Raw genomic sequence first — 18,401 nt, 5'->3', positions numbered from 1 at the left:
GTGAATTCTTGCTTGTTACAATACGACTTGTTGCTGTAGGTCTCTTTCAGGATGGTCCTGGTACCCCAAGTTCATTCCTTTGTTTTCCAATGTCACCACGTTTAAGGATATCCCAGTCTTGGAAATTATAAATCCCTGATCTGAACAAATCTTTGTTATCTGAATGTATAGATATTGTGTGTTTGATAGGACTATTATACGACGTTTCGGTGGCATCACACCACCTACGAAATCAAACAAGTTAAAATTTAGTTCCACCGCGACTATATATATTGGATATGGTAGTCACGTAATTTGTTGATTTGCGTATTCAAAATCGTTTTAATATTACGTACTCAACTCTGTATATAATAGTGAGGCGATAACTCTTGAAACACATTTTAGGTTCAAGTTCATGTAAAATGTCATTATTAACTTTCAGTAAAATGATTTTTTCGCTTCCTTTAAAATGATTATTATGTAAAAAGAACTTCATAACTATTTTCGTTTGCTTTCATGTGATTTCCTAACACAGTTGCATTAGAACAATAGAAACAATTCTCACACATTTTTAGTAAGTGGTATCTTTATTTTTAGAGCATAAACAATAGCTTACAAGCTCAATATTAGTATAATTATCATGAAAAGGTTATACATTAGATCTTGTATACTAAATTAATTACACCATTCCTGAAGAAGGAATGTGAGAAATAACAGCAAAAGGGAATATTTTTAAAACAAGTTCATTTCCGTAATGTAAAAAACCTGGCATTCCCGATGATAAGATCTTGAAAAGCAGCCTTTAATCTATGCATATAGCACGTCAAGAATTTCAGTGAACTAAAACGATATCCACTTGTTGAAGGCATATTTCAGCTTTAAGAACGACCCTGTGAAGTAAATGAGATGGCGTGCATCAAGCAATGGTGACAAGTGCGAAATATGACAATGGCTGAAAATGGCGCAATTTGTATGGATGTTCATCGAATCACTCGTTTTCACTTTCAACATTTAGGAAATGATATGCTAAACACAGAGTTCAAATACCTTTTAGTCATACTCAGATTAGAACCAGTACATATGTTAAAAGATGTTCGTATGGATACCCAGTGAACACGCACAAGGTATTGGCGAATGTAAACTAACCCTGTTTTATGTCTGGTGCTCTATATTGCGTTCCTGAAGTCCATACATATGGATCAAACTCGCTTTGTGGTCTTTCTTCCATTAATATTTAATGCCATACTACAAGCCAAATAAATAAATATGATGTGGAATCGTACAACAATTGTCAATATTTCAAATAAACATTATTTATCTTACTACGATTACAGAATTATTGATATTATATGCTTTAATTAAGATTATTTATGTGTCCATTCCTATTCCAACCAATTCATACTCATAGCCATACCAAGGTTTCGATGCAGTAAAATATACACTCGAAATCGAATTTATTTTATAACAAGCTCAAAATCATTTTAAATACTCTTATAAACTTGAAATTTTAGAAGAAATTGCAGAATATGTACAGGGAAACGGTTACTGGAAATAATTTCAGACCATTAACTTTTCAACGCAATGCTGAATTATTAAGCATAACGTAGCAGAAATCACGTAAGTCCTGAATGTTACTGTCATTAGCTAACACAGCGTCATGTGTCTAACGTAGGTGAAATCGCGTGGGTCCAGATTATTACTGTCATTACCTAACAGGGTGTCATGTGTCTAACGTAGCTAAAACTACTTTAGTCGTGAATTTTACTGTCATTAGCTGTGTGTAACGTAGATGAAATTATGCTACTTGTAATTGTTACTGTCATTAGCTAACACAGTGTCATTTGTCTAATGTAGCTGAAATCACGTTACTTTTGACATTTACTGTCATTAGATAACACAGTATCATGTGTCTAATATAGCTCAAATTATATTACTTGCATTTGTTACTGTCATTAGCTAACATAGTGTTATGTGTCTAACGTAGCTGAATTCTCGTTAGTCCTGATTGCTACTGTCATTAACTAACACAGTGTCCTGTGTCTAACGTAACTGAAATCACGTTATTTCTGATTGTTACTGTCATTAGCTAATACATTGTAAACTGTCTAACGTAGCTGAAATCACGTTAGTTGTGATTTTTACTGTCATTAATAACACAATGCCATGTGTTTAACGTAGCTGAAATTATGCTAGTCCTGATCGCCACTGTCATTAACTAACACAGTATCATATGTCCAACATAGCTCAAATTATATTACTTGCATTTGTTACTGTCATTAGCTAACACAGTTTCATGTGCCTAACGTAACTGAAAATCACGTTACTTCTGATTGTTACTGTCATTAGCTAACACAGTGTCATGTGTCTAATGCAACTGAGATTGCGTTAGTTCTGATTGTTACTGTTACTACCTAAAACAGTGTCATTTGTCTAACGTCGCTAAAATCATATTATTTCTGACTGTTACTGTCATTCATTAACTAAGTGTCAGGTGTCTAACGTAGCTGAATTCTCGTTATTTCTGATTGTTACTGTCATTAGCTAATACATTGTAAACTTAATGACAGTGGCGATCAGGACTAGCATAATTTCAGCTACGTTAAACACATGGCATTGTGTTATTAATGACAGTAAAAATCACAACTAACGTGATTTCAGCTACGTTAGACACTAACACAGTGTCATATGTCCAACATAGCTGGAAGTATGTTACTTGTATTTGTTACTGTCATTAGCTAAAACAGTGTCAAATGTCAAACGTAGCTGAAATTATGTTACTTGTATTTGTTACTGTCATTAGCTAACACACTTTCATATGTCTAGCGTAATTGAAATCACGTTACTTCTGATTGTTACTGTCATTAGCTAACACAATGTCATGTGTCTAACGCAACTGAATTGTATTAGTCCTGTTTGTTACTGTCATTAGCTAATACAGTGTCATGTGTCTAACATAGCTGAAATCACGTTACCTCTGATTATTACTGTCATTAGCTAACACAGTGTTCTGTGTCTAACGTAGCTGAAATATTGTTATTTCTAACTGTTACTGTCGTTAGCTAACACAGTGTCATGTATCAAACGTTGCTGAAATCACGTTGTTGATTGCTACTGTGATTAATTAGCACAGTGTTATGTCTAACGTTGCTGAAGTCTTGTTATTTCTGACTGTTACTGCCATTAGCTAACACAGTGTCATGTCTAACGTAGCTGAAATCACGTTATTCCTGATTGCTACTGTAATTAACTAACACAGTGTCATGTGTCTAACGTAGCTGAAATCACGTTATTCCTGATTGCTACTGTCATTAGCTAACACAGTGTCATGTCTAACGTAGCTGAAATCACATTATTCCTGATTGCTACTGTCATTAACTAACAGTGTCATGTGTCTAACGTAGCTGAACTCACGTTCCTGACTGCTACTGTCATTAACTAACACAGTGTCATGTGTCTAACGTAGCTGAAATCACGTTAGTCCTGATCGCTACTGTAATTAACTAACACAGTTACTTGTATTTGTTACTGTCATTTGTTAAGTTATGTTTAGTGAGGAACCTACTGAAATGAATAATTAATTGAAAAATACAATAACAGGAACTTTTAGAACAAGTATATTCTGAATTTTGATTTTAATGAGAATATTATAATCATTAACATCAAAATCTGCCTACTGTAAAGGTTCCTATTACTGTATTTTTAAGTTTAGTTTATTTTTGATCTAGAATAAAATGTCATGCATGAAACTTAGGACTAACTCACATTAGGCTTACTTTTATTCAGTAACACGATGCCAAGTATCTAACGTATGCGTATCCGAAATTAGGCCTATTTCACATGTTAACACAATGTCATACATCTAACATAGGTTTTACTGAAGGTTAGCTTTATTTTTACTGTTAGCGCTGACACGGTGTTGCATATTTGTGATTTTACCTTAAGTACATTTACATACTCGTAATGTTCCAACCACTGAATGTTGTATTCTGTTATTTCCAAGTTTTTAGTTTACGGTTTTTGTTTCTTTTGATATGAAGTAATATCAAAGTGAAAATAAAAAATATTTTTTTAAAATAACTAAGTATTTAATATGTTCCTTGTAATTACCAATTACCGAGATCTCTGTCTTAAAACAACTCGTAAATATTAATTTAAATATAAATGAAACATTAATTAGGTAAGCTACAATAGAAGAAACGCTAATGTTAATAAAATCCTATTTCGTATAAAAGATTGATGCTCTTGATTTGGCATTGTGTGATTTCAATACTTATGATGACATCATTTATCCACAACTCAAACTTTCGGACTCCAAGTTTCAGGGAGCCAAAAAACAAAATTCTATATTACTTTGATAATATTTCTGAAATAGTTACAAAATAACAAAAACTTCCTACCTTATTATAATAGTTATTTCCACAGATGTTCTACATTGTTGATAACTATACATCATCAGACGAAAAGCTTCCATTTCAGAAAGATAAAATACTTGTATGTACATTATAAATTTAGCAATCTTACCGCTAGATGAGTATTTTCATGATTTAAGCTTGTCGTTAATAGAAAAAACGTTTCTCGCCAGTAAATCCTTTTTCATGTCCTGATTTCAAATCAAACCATAGAAAACACTCATACAAACATTTTATTTTGGCATTCCTGAAATTTTCTTTTGAGATTTCAGAAAATCAGTTTATGTTAATGAATTCTCACAATCCTTCCCCATTCTACTAAGTGCTCGAGAAAAATGTCTACCCTGCTACGTTGTTAAAAAATTTAAGACAAAACTTCTATATACTACTTTCTTTACATGAAAACGAACAGTTCTGGATCTCTCTCTGATTTATCAATGATAAAAGATAGGTCATGACCCGCTTTATCTTTATCACTTATAACAAAACAGAAAATCTGAATAAATAAATAAATATACAAGTATATGATAAATAGACAAACAAGAAAAACTCGTATCACAAATATATTTTGACTAAAATATAAACTTAATAAAATCATGGCACTAATGATATGGAATGATCATGTCATAAACATTTGATTAAATATTCTAACATCTCTGATGGTACTAAGCTGCTTTGGTTTGTACATAAATCACGAAAAGAACAGGAATGACAATAAAAAAAATTATCTGCATTGTGTAACTTCTTCTGCCCCTCTTCGTGTTTGTGTAGTGATGAAAACCCATTACACTAGAACAGTTGTATTTACAAGCCAATGGAGTAACATATTAGTTGTATTTTCTACTGTTCTGGCCCACTGAATCTTACCGGTCAACAAATGGTGGTCTATGATATGATATGACAAGTGCCGTAAATACAACAGGACACCCCGTAAAATCTGGAAATCCAGGAAAAAGTCGACAATTCGAAAGCTCGGATTTCAAAATACTTCCTCCAATCTCAAAAAACATCACATTGTTGTCAACTACTTGAGGTCGCAAAATTCATAAAATTCTCAAAGTTATGTATATAAATTAAATTATTACATATTAAAGCAAGAAATTTCTAATCTACTTCTAAGTCATTTATGTCCTATCTTCCTAAATATAGTAGCCTGGTATCTATCTATTTTTGTAATTCCTTTATTTATATATATAATTTATATCTGAGCCCTAATGGTAAGGCCCTCTGTCTTTATAAGAAAAAAATGCGAGTCCACTTCACGGACTGTAACATCACTGATGAAAGGAGAAGGTTGAAGAAGATCACGTGATTCCAGTCCAGTACCGGAGTCTTTATCTTCTCCTCATCCTTGGCAACTGAAGAAAAGAAATTAAAGAAAATGAAACGTTAATTATATACTTCAGATTAATAGCGCGGCATAAAGATATTAAATGAATAAATATGCGAATTTTCTTTACTTTTTTTGATTTTTTTTTAAACATTGAAACTCACCTTTCGAAGGCTCCGGTACTAGGTCCGAAAGCTTGTGAAATAAAAAAGAGCTAAAAAAACTTGGAGAAAACTCATTGGTTTAATTATTAAAACAATCGTTTGAAGCTTATCTGATGTCAATTTGACAATGAATAATGTTTGTTGTCATTTTCTACTAGCATGAACACTGTCTTTACTGGTGAGTAATGAACAAGGCTGATTTTTTCAAAGAGGGCTTATGTAGTTTCGTATATTTATCAGAACGATAACACACCTAAAAACATCACATATCGTGAAATATAAGCGATATATATTCCAAATGACAATACTATAATAAATGTAATACTCGAAACTGTTATAGTATATCTATTGTCAAATTATATCAGCTTAAAAGAATCATTTGCATTTGAAAGGTAGTGAAATTTTAATGTATCTTTTATTTAAGTTTCGTTATGTTTGATCAATATTTTTAGCACACACTTTACAGATTCAGGTAAATTAAGTTTCATAATGATGAAGCTAAGTATGGAATTCTTCACCGTCGACAGAGTATAATTCAAATTAAATGACAAACACACATATACAAACCATGTAATGATAATTTATGTGTAGAATCACACTACATAACTCATAATATAAGTTTTAATTATACATTGAATGTATCTATGTACTAATGTATATAAATCCCGCCGTATAGCATTTTATATGTATATTTGTTTGTATGTATGATGTATTAATCTGTATATGTAGATAAATGTCTACGCTTTGGTATTTTTGGAAGACTGTTGAAAACTGCCACATATATATAAACCTAATTGAGTTTTGAATCCAAGAGTAATATCATCACACACTAATGGAAAGGAGATGAAAATGCTCATGGACTAGACAATAATTTGTGTTGGAAACAGTTGCAATTTGTCATTCAAAACCTTAATTTAAATACAGGATTATTTTCTTATTGTACCATCACTACTGTGATGTAAAATATCACAAACATCAGTATCTTTTAGTAGCTGGTGAATATACAAACACATTAGCGGACTTACGTTTTTGTTTGCTTGTTTTTGATATTAATTACCAACTGCGAAATTATAACGTAATTTTCTTGGATGGCAGTGGCAATATCAGTTAATGAATCAGGAGAGAGATGGATTGCGTGAGGTTACCCAAAATAACATTTTTTATTTTATTCAAATTAATATATTTGAACTTCTACATGTGATAGATACGCTTATAATGCCTAAATGTGACATATTTAATAACAGGTTTATTGTGTTACTTAATTATAAGGTAATATTCCAAAAAATAGGGTTGCACTTTTTTGATGGACAGGAATGGTAGAAATAGTTAAGTAACAAGTTTATTTTTTATTAACAACTTAGTCATACAAATTTGATGTGTAGTGTAACTATATCAGTAAATGTAACAGGAAATATTCAGGCTTATTGGTCATAAGAACTACAATACGGTGTAATTTGACATATTTATATATTGGCAAGCGTACTGTTTCCGTGTAGGATAAAAGTTTCCTTTATTTGAACCAGAAGCGTCTTTAAAGTACTTACCAGTTGTAACTGGATAATTTTTGAAGAAATATTCTCCATTTTTTTGTTGTACAAAGATTTAATATGATATATTACATCAATTTGGAGCCTTATCACGTCCGGTCATGTTCTATTTGACGAACTTGCACTGGACAATAGCCTTACACGTATTTTCTATTGCAAAAGTCTCCGTCGCCAAACTGTCATGTCCAAAGCACGCCCCTCATCTCTGCATGGTTTTCACAAACCATCTAGTGCACGATAACTCGTTTTCACAGCGTCCGTTTCAACAGTCCGATAGCACAGAAAGAAATCCATAGGCGACTTTCCTAGTATATCTTCGTATGGAACAGCATGAATACTCGTTTCATTCTCCAGCTCTTTGAAGTGTACGACGGTTGAATGGATATTTTGTGGAAGTAGCTTGTGTCCACTTTTCCAGACGGAGATTCTTGGTTACATTGCGTACTACTGTCTGGTGCACGTGGACAGCTTTTACTACTTAATTTTGTATTCGTAGATTTTCACTTGTTAGAAGACATCGAAATTTGCTTCGCTTTCCACGGCTGGGGTACGACTTGTTGTAGGTACGTTTCTGGGTGGTTTTTGTGTGCCTCAAGCTGATATTATTTTGTTTTACGAAGTCATTAAGTATAAGGGATATCCCCATCTTGGAAATTCTAAATCCACGATCTGAACACACCTTTACGATTTGAGTGTATGAATATCTAGTAAAGATATATTACATACCCTCCCCAAAAGCGACCAATTCTCAGTGACATTCAGCCAAACGAAGTGAAAATGTAGTCTTGATACATGTCATTCCACCACCACTTGCTGATTTGCATATAAAATTCTTCTAATAAAATGCACACACCCTTTGTATTTGTAAAAGTTTGGAAAATTATAAGAGAAGAAAGCAACAGATTTTGTTTTGGACAGCACTGGTCATAGTGAGACTGGTGCCTCAAGAAACAAGATGACCAGTCAGATAATCAGTTACGTATTAGCGTGGCATTTAGGGAAATTTGTTCCCTAAACGTATTTGTTTTAACTTAAGTGCCTAACTTCCATTTCAAGTAATTTAATAACTGCGGTAGTAAAATAAGACATTTTTTTGTTTGAAAAAGCGCGAGACCCCAAACTGACTCGGGTTTGAGTCCGGTATGGCGCTTGGAATGTTTAATGTTAAAATGATGATGAATTTCTGCTACCACCAACTACAATATATATATATATGAATGGATGACAGAATAATATATTTAAAACGTAATTGTTTTCTTAAATATCCATTGTTATTCATTAATATCAAAAGGGACAGAAACATTAGTTATACCAGAGAATCAATGACGTTTTGTGACTTCTTTCGTATTAACGACTACAATATGACTTTTGATATTCGCAATGTTTATAACATGTGATTTCTGAACACTATTTTGATATAAAAACTGGAAATCGCTAATATGTTAAAGGTAAATTACAGTTTAATAAGAATTATTTTTGTCCGTTTTTATGTTCGACTTAACGAGCTTACCTTGAATTTTCATGAAATAAGACTTGGCCTTACAATTAGTATGGCCTGTTGGTGTCTTTCGGGCGTTTCAGCTGAACCTTGAGGCGTTTCATTCCAATCTGGAATCCATTCATGGCCTGGATGGCGGTCTGGGCGCTTGTAGGATTATCGAAGCTCACAAAGCCTATAAGACAATTATTTTTGTATTGTTTTCAGCTGGGGATAGAAAACATCGAGTAAAGGGGCTTAAAAGAACAAAAACGCATAAAAAATGAATAAAATCGGAAATTAGATTTATTAAAATATATTCTATCTGTATAATGCTGGTATACAAAATATAAAAAACAAAACCTAAAAGCATTAGTATCATAAAGCAAGACTACGTAATCCATATAGAGTACAGATAAAAAAGAAAAACTTACCCGAATCTTTAGATATTAATGTTTTGTATTTACCGCAAAACTACTAAGGCGGCTCCCCAGTGGCACAGCGGTATGTCTGCGGACTTACAACGCTAGAAACCGGGTTTCGATACTCGTGGCGGGCAGAGCACAGATAGCCCATTGTGTAGCTCTGTGTATAACTACAAACAAACAATACTAAGTCTATTTGCGCTGTCCCTAATTTTAAACTACTGACTAAAGGGAAGACAGCCAATCAGTAACACACTACCACTCATCATCTACGTTAAGGGATTGAATGTCACTCTTATAACGCACCCCAGCTGAACGTGTTAAACTACTGGAAATGTTTTATGGCGTCGAATGGATTGGAACGCGGTTCGCCAGGTCTAGCACATGGTCAACCCACGCCCTCAGATATTAGTTAGACTACAGCGCCGCCTCAATACATATATAATATGTCCAGAGGTTTAACACAGGGCTGACTTACGCCCTCAGAGATTAGTTAGGTTACAGCGCCGCCTGAATACATATATAATATGTCCAGAGGTTTAACACAGGGCCGACTTACGCCCTCAGAGATTAGTTAGGTTACAGCGCCGCCTGAATACATATATATGTCCAGAGGTTTAACACAGGGCCGACTTACGCCCTCAGAGATTAGTTAGGTTACAGCGCCGCCTGAATACATATATAATATGTCCAGAGGTTTACCACAGGGTCAACCTACGCCTGAATACACGTATAATATGTTATTTTGTTATAGTTAAAGCTGGATATCTAGAGGAACTTCAAGTTTCTTTGAAAAGTGTCCAAGTAAACTTACATTGATAAAGATGATGAAACAAATTGCGCTTTAGAGAATAAACGTTTTATTTTTTAAAGAAAACCTACCAAAACACTTGCTTTGATTGGTGGCACGATCGATGAAAACTTTAGCACTGATGACATTTCCAAAGGGTAAGAACATTTGCATGAGCTCAGCATCGCCAAATTCTTGTGGTAAATGGTAGATGAAGAGATTGCAACCTTCTGGGCCTGAGAGGAGAAAGAACAAATACACAATGACATAAGCTAGTATGGATTATCGAATCTAAAACGCAATCACTACAAAGAAAAACCGACATCAATTCATATGTTCCCTTAAGCACAATAAAAATGAACCCGAAATTGAACAACTAAATACATGACAGTACAGATAAGCCTACGGACAATTTTAAAAATTCAAAAATAATGCAGTTTGATGTTATTGTGAACTTTAAAGTCATTTCAAACGTCTATAAGTACAATCAGGTACAGAAGAGGCTTTCTGGTTAATACTTAACATATATACTGCGGTTTATTTGAACCACGAGATTTCAAACAGTTTCAAGTGCTCTTCCTAAGGTGGAATACCCAACTCAACTGACAAAGGATTCTTTAAAAGAAAGGAATAAATCCGCAAGTGCAGACATGAAAATACGTATAACAATATTATTCAGAATGAAAGATTCATAGCAATGTTCAATGTAAAAAATAGAACAAAAAACAAAACAAAACAAACAATAGTACAAAGCATTACGGAATTGAAGATTGTCATTATCTTTTGTACAAAGCAGGCTACCTATGCAGATTTGAACTAAAAATACTCATGTAATTAATATAGGTAACCCGACTAAAGTCTAGGAAAATGTAAGGTCATCAAACAAATAATAATTAGAGTGTACTGATTGATCATTTCGGTACCCACGCTGTTAGCGACCGTGTACCAAGTTAACAATGTAAAATAATCCTTATAATGAATATACATATATATAATAAAAATAATAATAAAATTATATATAATAAAATAATAATAAATTATATACATATATACTAAGCATCTTCACCGATAATATTAAAGAAACTAACACTAAAAAAAAAAGAATAGAATACCTTATAACTTACAAACCACATAAAAATAGTTGATTGTTTTATGTATTATCGCCCCTTCCCAGCTCTTTGATTGTACAACAACTGAGTTTAAGTACATAGGCTGGCATGAATTGTGTGAAAAGATTGATGAGCTACTGTTTACAAAATTTTTGGGTTTAAGCCACTGACAGTCATGCTACGCTTCCATAACACTATGGTCTATGCAAAATGCTAATAAAGAAGATATTTTCCACCTAGATTAAAAGTACGTTTGTTTAACCGTCCAAAGTATAACGTAACAAAACATCTAACCAAAATAATGGAATCTTAAACTAATGATGCGAACATCCGAAGGTTTTTTTTATATAATTGAATATGTAGAAAATAAAACGACAGATATGCTAACTAGTTTTTTAGTTATGAAAGTTCTCACATTCAGAACTACTCTGTTTAAATCCTCTGTTTCAGAACTAATCTGTTCAGATCCTTTGTTTCAGAACTAATATGTTCAGATCCTTTGTTTCAGAACTAATCTGTTCAGACCCTCTGTTTCAAAACTAATCTGTTCGTATCCTTTGTTTCAGAACTAATCTGTTCAGATCCTCTGTTTCACAACTAATCTGTTCAGATCCTCTGTTTCACAACTAATCTGTTCAGATCCTCTGTTTCAGAACTAATATGTTCAGATCCTTTGTTTCAGAACTAATCTGTTCAGACCCCCTGTTTCAAAACTAATCTGTTCATATCCTTTATTTCAGAACTAATCTGTTCAGATCCTCTGTTTCAGAACTAATATGTTCAGATCCTTTATTTCAGAACTAATCTGTTCAGACCCTCTGTTTCAAAACTAATCTGTTCATATCCTTTGTTTCAGAACTAATCTGTTCAGATCCTCTGTTTCAGAACTAATCTGTTCAGATCCTCTGTTATAAAGTTACTGAACAGTTGTTTCTCTGCAACAAAAATTCTTTGGAGAGAGAGGGAGAGAAACAAATATCTAGCACATATAGAGGGCACTCGCTTGTATTTTCATTTATCTCCTATTATATGTAAGTTATTCTTAGAGATGGAGAATTATGCATTACATTCAGCATTAAACAAACCTTCAAAATGGTAGCATTTCATTAAAGACACCTCATGTGGAATTATGACAGAATAAAGATAGATAATTTTCTTAACCACTTTTTACCAGAAAGGGTCCTTCTGTCCAGTTTACCATAGAAATAGAAAACAATGGACAGCTCCCATATTTGGATTTCTTAGAAAAAATGGTCAAACCTTATTATTCAAACGTAGAGTAAGCTGACACATAATGGCCTGTATCTTTGCTTCTCTTCAATCCACCCTCTAGCCATCAAACAAGATACTATTATCTGCTCAACCTCAAATGTCTTTAGAACTTATTACCCTCAGTTCGTTGATGTTCACTGAAAATTTTACAAAACTGTTTAAAGAAAATGAAAACCCATCAAAACTGGCTCAAACATCATTTCAAGCGTACAACAAAAAACTTCTTCAACCACAATACTCACACCGGGATAAGTTTTCTACAGTTTTGTGCTGACTTATACACCAATACGTTTTCTCAACATCGATAGTATTTGAAAAACAAAAAATATAAACTCCAGGAGACTTACAAAAAAAATAGTTTTTGAGCAAGATCAATCTGTCCAAGAAGATCAAGACAGTTTCCAAAAACAATCAAACTACAGAAGAATAATGATTACGGTGGTAATAATGGGGAAGATCAAAACGTCTTGAACATCAGAATACAAGAACAAAAATAACCACCAGTTTTTCTAACAACCAAACATGGAACACAGATAGAATACTATTCTCAGAAGAAAGTAACTGGGACAATGTAGAGACTCTTATCGGAGATCAGCACATACACGAAGGGGAATAAGGGATAAAAAAACAAAAACGCCAGTCCTAAAATGACATTGACGGTGATTTTGGAAAGGTTAAGATAAGTGTCTTATGTGGTCCTCTTATCTCAATACTCACTCAGAAGATAATCAAGTTAGGTTAAGCTCAGTGCTTTCTGGGATCTTCTTGTCTCAAAATTCTTGCAGTGATAATCAAATTAGACCAAGATAAGTGCTTTTTAGAATCCTCTTATCTCAGTACTCTCTCAGTAGATAATCAACCTAGGTTAAGATAAGTGCTTTATGTGATTCATTTATCCTAATACTCTCTCAGTAGATAATAAACCTATGTTAAGATAAGTGCTTTATGTGATTCATTTATCCTAATACTCTCTCAGTTGATATATCATCCCAGGTTAAGATAAGTACTTCATGGGTTCGTCTTATCTTAACACTCACTCAGTAAATAATCAACCTATACCAAGATAAATGCTTTCTGTAATCAGTCCTCTTATCTCAATTATTTCTTAGTAGATAATCAACCTAGGTCAAGCTAAGTACTTTATGGGATCCTTTTATTTCAACAGATAATCAACCTATACCAAGATAAATGCTTTCTATAATCAGTCCTCTTATCTCAATTATTTCTTAGTAGATAATCAACCTAGGGCAAGCTAAGTACTTTATGGGATCCTTTTATTTCAACAGATTATCAGCCTAAGTCAAGATTAGAGCTTTATTGGATCTTCTTATCTCAATATTCTTCCAGTAGATAATCATCCTAGGTTAAGATCAGAGCTTTGTGGGTTCTTCTTATCTCAACATTCCTCCAGTAGATAATTAACCTAGGTTAAGATAAGTGTTTTATGGGATCCTTTTATCTCATTACTTTTTTGGAAGATAACTAAGTTGTTGAAACAGTTTATGCCAGCCTTTGTGCTCAACATTTCTAATACTTTGTTTATTGTTATTTTATCATTTACAAGAAAGTGGTTAATTATTATTTCTTGTTTAATTTGACCTTGCAGTGAAGGATGACGTTAACATTTTTGTTCTCAGTTATAACTTTGACACACACTTACCCTTTAAACTTAATTATTTTATCAGCAATTGGTGGTATTTTTCTCTTCATTGTATTCATTCATGTTTGTAACCATTTATCTATTAACATCCGGGTTAAAAGAATAAAACACTTGTTTGTTCTCCTCCTTGGAACGACTAAACTTACATATCATAGCTTGGTAGTCATACAAGAGAAAATGTTTAAGATATTTATCTGAAATAACATTTACAAGTTAGTTTTACGTCTTGGTTAAAAGAAAATTTATATCTTTTCAAATATCTCTGTTTTATTGTTCTAGTAGTTTTAGCTATAGCTTCATATTTCTTCAATGATGACGTATTTCATTTCATAGGACAAAGTTTTTGTTTTTAGTTATAAGATTATAGGACGTAAACGGGACATATTGCCTTTGATTTCCTGTAAACGTACAGCATTCATTCCTCAAAACTATTATTCTGAGCTGTACCTGATGTGTGAAGCTTTACAGTGGGGTTTATCTATGTCATTTTTATATAGCATTTTGCCTGGTTTCTTTCACATATACCAATCTATAAGGAGTAGCAGAATGGATACCTTTTGGTTTTCTGTAACTTTATTATTCATTTAATTATTTAACAGTGAGTGATAAATGTAATATTAAATGTTTTATTTGATTTTTAAAAGGGGGTAGAAACTATAACATTATTCTATCAAGTATAGTTTCGTTTGATAAACAAAATCCCTTTTTCAAGTTCCAAGAAAGAGTTCCAAACACCTAAATAAAAACAGTGGAGGCACTAAACAACTGAACTCTAGCAAAATGCTGCTTTTAGCGCATAATATTCCGCATTTCGGACGCTTTATCAGTCTAAGTAATTTCGAATTCTCTTATACGCATTATTTGATTTGATTTTAAAACAATTACTAGAATGTTCTGTTGTATAATTTTCTAATTCTTGATTATCATTATTGTGGTTTAAATGCCTTTTCTTCGTGGCGAAGAATCATTATAATTACCTAGAGTATACCCCGTACAAAATGATGGGGCAAGTACTACCACCCATACCCCATAGTATACCATAACCTCACATTTCATAGCTAACTGAAATAAATAAATTTTGCGAAATCAAGCTTGGCCAACAAAGAGGCGGAAAAGTGCAGTCGAGGCAGTCAAACGTTGGTAAATTCCTTTGTGACCCAATCAAAATTAATATCATTCATGAAATGAATTCGTGGCGTATGCGTAGAATAATTATTCGTAAAAATCAGTTAGATTAAGAACTTCTAATATATAGAAAACCCAGTGCGTTTTGTTAATACTACTTTTCAACAATGGCTTTTATGTCATGTCACTTAGCAACAAAAGTTTAACCTAATATTGTTGTTAGTCTGTGTACTGAAAGCATAAAATGAAATGTATAGACAACAAAACTGGAAAATATTTATTGTTTCTTAATTTAGAGTCTCCGTTCATTAAATAGGTTTGTTTTTCATTAAAAACATTGTTGATATAAGGAAAATAGCTTAATTCAGAAATTATTTAAGTTTAATTGAATCGATATGCTTACTTTCATGATAAATTTTATGTACTTGGCTCTAGGCTAGGTGATCCCACACTATGTCTTTACTTTAGGGATATTATACCAACACTCACTACACTTATAAGGTTTCACTGACCCCTTTTCACTCTGTCACCAAAATAGTAATGGGCAGACATTAATCGAACTATTTTATCTGGATAAATGCATTTTGGATTTTATGACTCCTCATATTTCGAGAAACCAGGAAAAATCAAGCGAGACGTGATGTGACACACGCTACATTTTATACAGGTTAGATTACGTCTGTCATAAGACAAGTATAATTAATTATTCTAGAACTTTCGTTCACAACAACATTGTTACACACACACACACTATTGAGTCTTCATGTATATTCATTCATTTTCGTTCAAATAACCTTATCTATAACATTGTTGTGAATATTCTTGTGCCCTTCTTTTTTTAAAAAACTGTCCTTGGCATTTAGGCATTCTCTCTAATAAAGAGTGATTTAAAGCTTGTAGCTCCGATACTTCAAAATATACGTGAAGTATTAGTTTGAAAATCTATTTATTACTAATTATACTTTTGTGATAATGTAGTTGATATTATATGATTGTGTTTTGTTGTCAAAAATATATTGCGTGATTTACGTGCTCGGCTTCAGTAAAGAAACAATTCAAAATTTTTTTTTATGAAAAACAACAGCATAGCATTGACTCAGAAGTAAGCTGCCCAGCTTGCGACGCTAAAATTGTGATTTCGATCCCCGTGGGAGACATAACGCAGATATTCCGTTGCGTAGCTTTGCAATGTAAAAAGTAACATTATATGTTGTACAGTTAGTTAAGAATATTAAACGAGTTTCAGGATGACATGATATTGTTAATATCCAACTATTATGCTCAAGTAATAGATATAAATAAGTGAATTTATGAAATTATTACGAAAATCCAACCTTCGCACTTCAGTTCATTTTAGAGAAGTCTTTGTTACGAAGCTTATACCCAGTTACATAATTAATTGATAATGGTGTTTATTTTCGTAATATTCCGATACTGTATATTCTATATAAAGTTCGGTGAAGTTGTGCGTGCATAATAAAACGAAAAATGTGCAAAAAAAACCAGCCTCATTTGTTTTTATGCATTTTAGCACTTCACGACATATCTAGAAAGTGAGTATGTAAACCAAGAAACCTAGAACAACAACAATATCTGTACCACAGTCTGAGCAATGTTCCCGAACAAAACTACGAGATTTTGTTTTTGCGCAGATTCACGCAAAGATTATCTGCGCTCTGTCCACCGCTATGATTAGAAACTCGGATTTTAGCGTCGTAAGTCCCTAAGCTTACCGCTTTCCTACCGGAACATCATAACTTGGCATTTCTACAGAAAATCCCTTCTTATTTTAATAATTGCATTAGTTTTTACACAATAGGTACATAAGAAAGTACAATTAAATCATATTGATGAATAGTGCATTATATAATAAGAAGTAATATAATATTTATAGAATGATTCTGGAATTAAATAAATAAATATATATATACACAAATATATATATTACAGATATATGTTAATCGTAGCTAAATAGTCGGTATATGTGATAAAAAAAGGGAACCCTAAACAAGGTTGTTGTTTTTTTTTAAGTAAGAAGGGCAGAATGAGGTAGATACCAAGATTAATGAAATTTATCTATAATTAAATTCTGTGTCGCCAAAACTAATGATTCAAAATAATTGTTTCTGTTCGACTAATTAGAAAAGAAGAGTTAGATAAAATATAAATGAACAGCACCTGTTAAATCAAAATCAATATACAGAATAAAACTGTTATCCGTTTAGTCTACAATAGATAAATTCGGTCATCATCTATACGTTCCGTGCGTGTGTTAACTAACAAATGCTTTTGGAAACAGCAACAGCAAATCTGAGCCAATCCTAATATTTGTATTGAAGGTTATTAGAAGAAGTGAAGTAGGAAGGAATATTTAAAGTCGAAACAAAAGATCGAAGTCCATAAACTTTTTCAATTATAACTTTTTTTTTTCGTGTTATTGTACAACCTTTCTGATAGTGTTGATAAGAATTTATTGATAACTTGGTTAGGTTTATTCTATTAACACTATTGGTAAAATAAATAACAATATATACCATGTCCTTCTGAAGTCGAGTGTTATAATTTGAAAAATAAACAAAAGTTCCAACGTACTCACCTTCCCTTTGTGACTGAGGAATAAGTGTTGGCTGTTGGGTCAGGGCTTGAGCAAACTGACCATACCCTGCAGGGTAAGCTGCTGAAAAAAAGAAAATCAAGCTCTACTTGTGAAGTTAGTGAATCGAATACGGTATCGTTAGTATCCTTTCGTTTGTATAGTTGAATAAAACTGGCCACAAAGTAAAATTAATTGAGTTGTGTTATCTAAAACAATCAATATTTACTTTAACCTCTGACTGATAATCAACTAAAACATTACTAAGATATTACTATCTGAGATATTCAAAGGTTGTAGTCGTGATATATCAGTAAGCAAAGAAAGTCGGAAAAATCAAAGATCGATACCCCCATCTAATCGATTCAAGTTATTTTGATTGCCCAAGTACAAACTTTTCTATTAAGTATTCTGTTTGTTTAATAATGGCTGGAGACGGCTTAAATGGGTAATGAAGAAAAACTTTAATATAAGTTTAACATGACAGCAAATGTACGACAAAACCTTGTCGAAACGTTGTA

At 32.7% G+C, this 18,401-nt stretch overlaps 1 protein-coding gene across 9 annotated transcripts in view; it reads right to left on the bottom strand.

The window, feature by feature from the left end:
* Nucleotides 1-547: 547 nt before the first annotated feature.
* The window catches only part of LOC106457574 (CUGBP Elav-like family member 4), a 257,724-nt gene continuing 239,870 nt past the window's right edge, over nt 548-18,401 (bottom strand). For 5 of the 9 annotated variants that reach the window (XM_022383575.1, XM_022383567.1, XM_022383573.1 and 2 more), the window contains exons 9-13: nt 17,884-17,964; nt 10,214-10,357; nt 8,940-9,102; nt 5,883-5,913; nt 3,400-5,746 (exon numbers count right to left, since the gene is read on the bottom strand). In XM_022383575.1, the coding sequence (XP_022239283.1) occupies nt 8,975-9,102; nt 10,214-10,357; nt 17,884-17,964 (353 nt within the window). In that variant the 3' untranslated portion in view covers nt 3,400-5,746; nt 5,883-5,913; nt 8,940-8,974. Of the gene's footprint in view, nt 2,521-3,399; nt 5,747-5,882; nt 5,933-8,939; nt 9,103-10,213; nt 10,358-17,883; nt 17,965-18,401 lie in introns of those variants that run through there. The other 4 variants (XM_022383570.1, XM_022383568.1, XM_022383572.1 and 1 more) reach the window with 4 other exon arrangements.

This window comes from Limulus polyphemus, unplaced genomic scaffold (assembly GCF_000517525.1).
Source record: "Limulus polyphemus unplaced genomic scaffold, Limulus_polyphemus-2.1.2 Scaffold347, whole genome shotgun sequence".
Lineage (NCBI taxonomy): Eukaryota > Metazoa > Arthropoda > Merostomata > Xiphosura > Limulidae > Limulus > Limulus polyphemus.
This window is presented reverse-complemented; position numbering and strand designations above follow the sequence as displayed.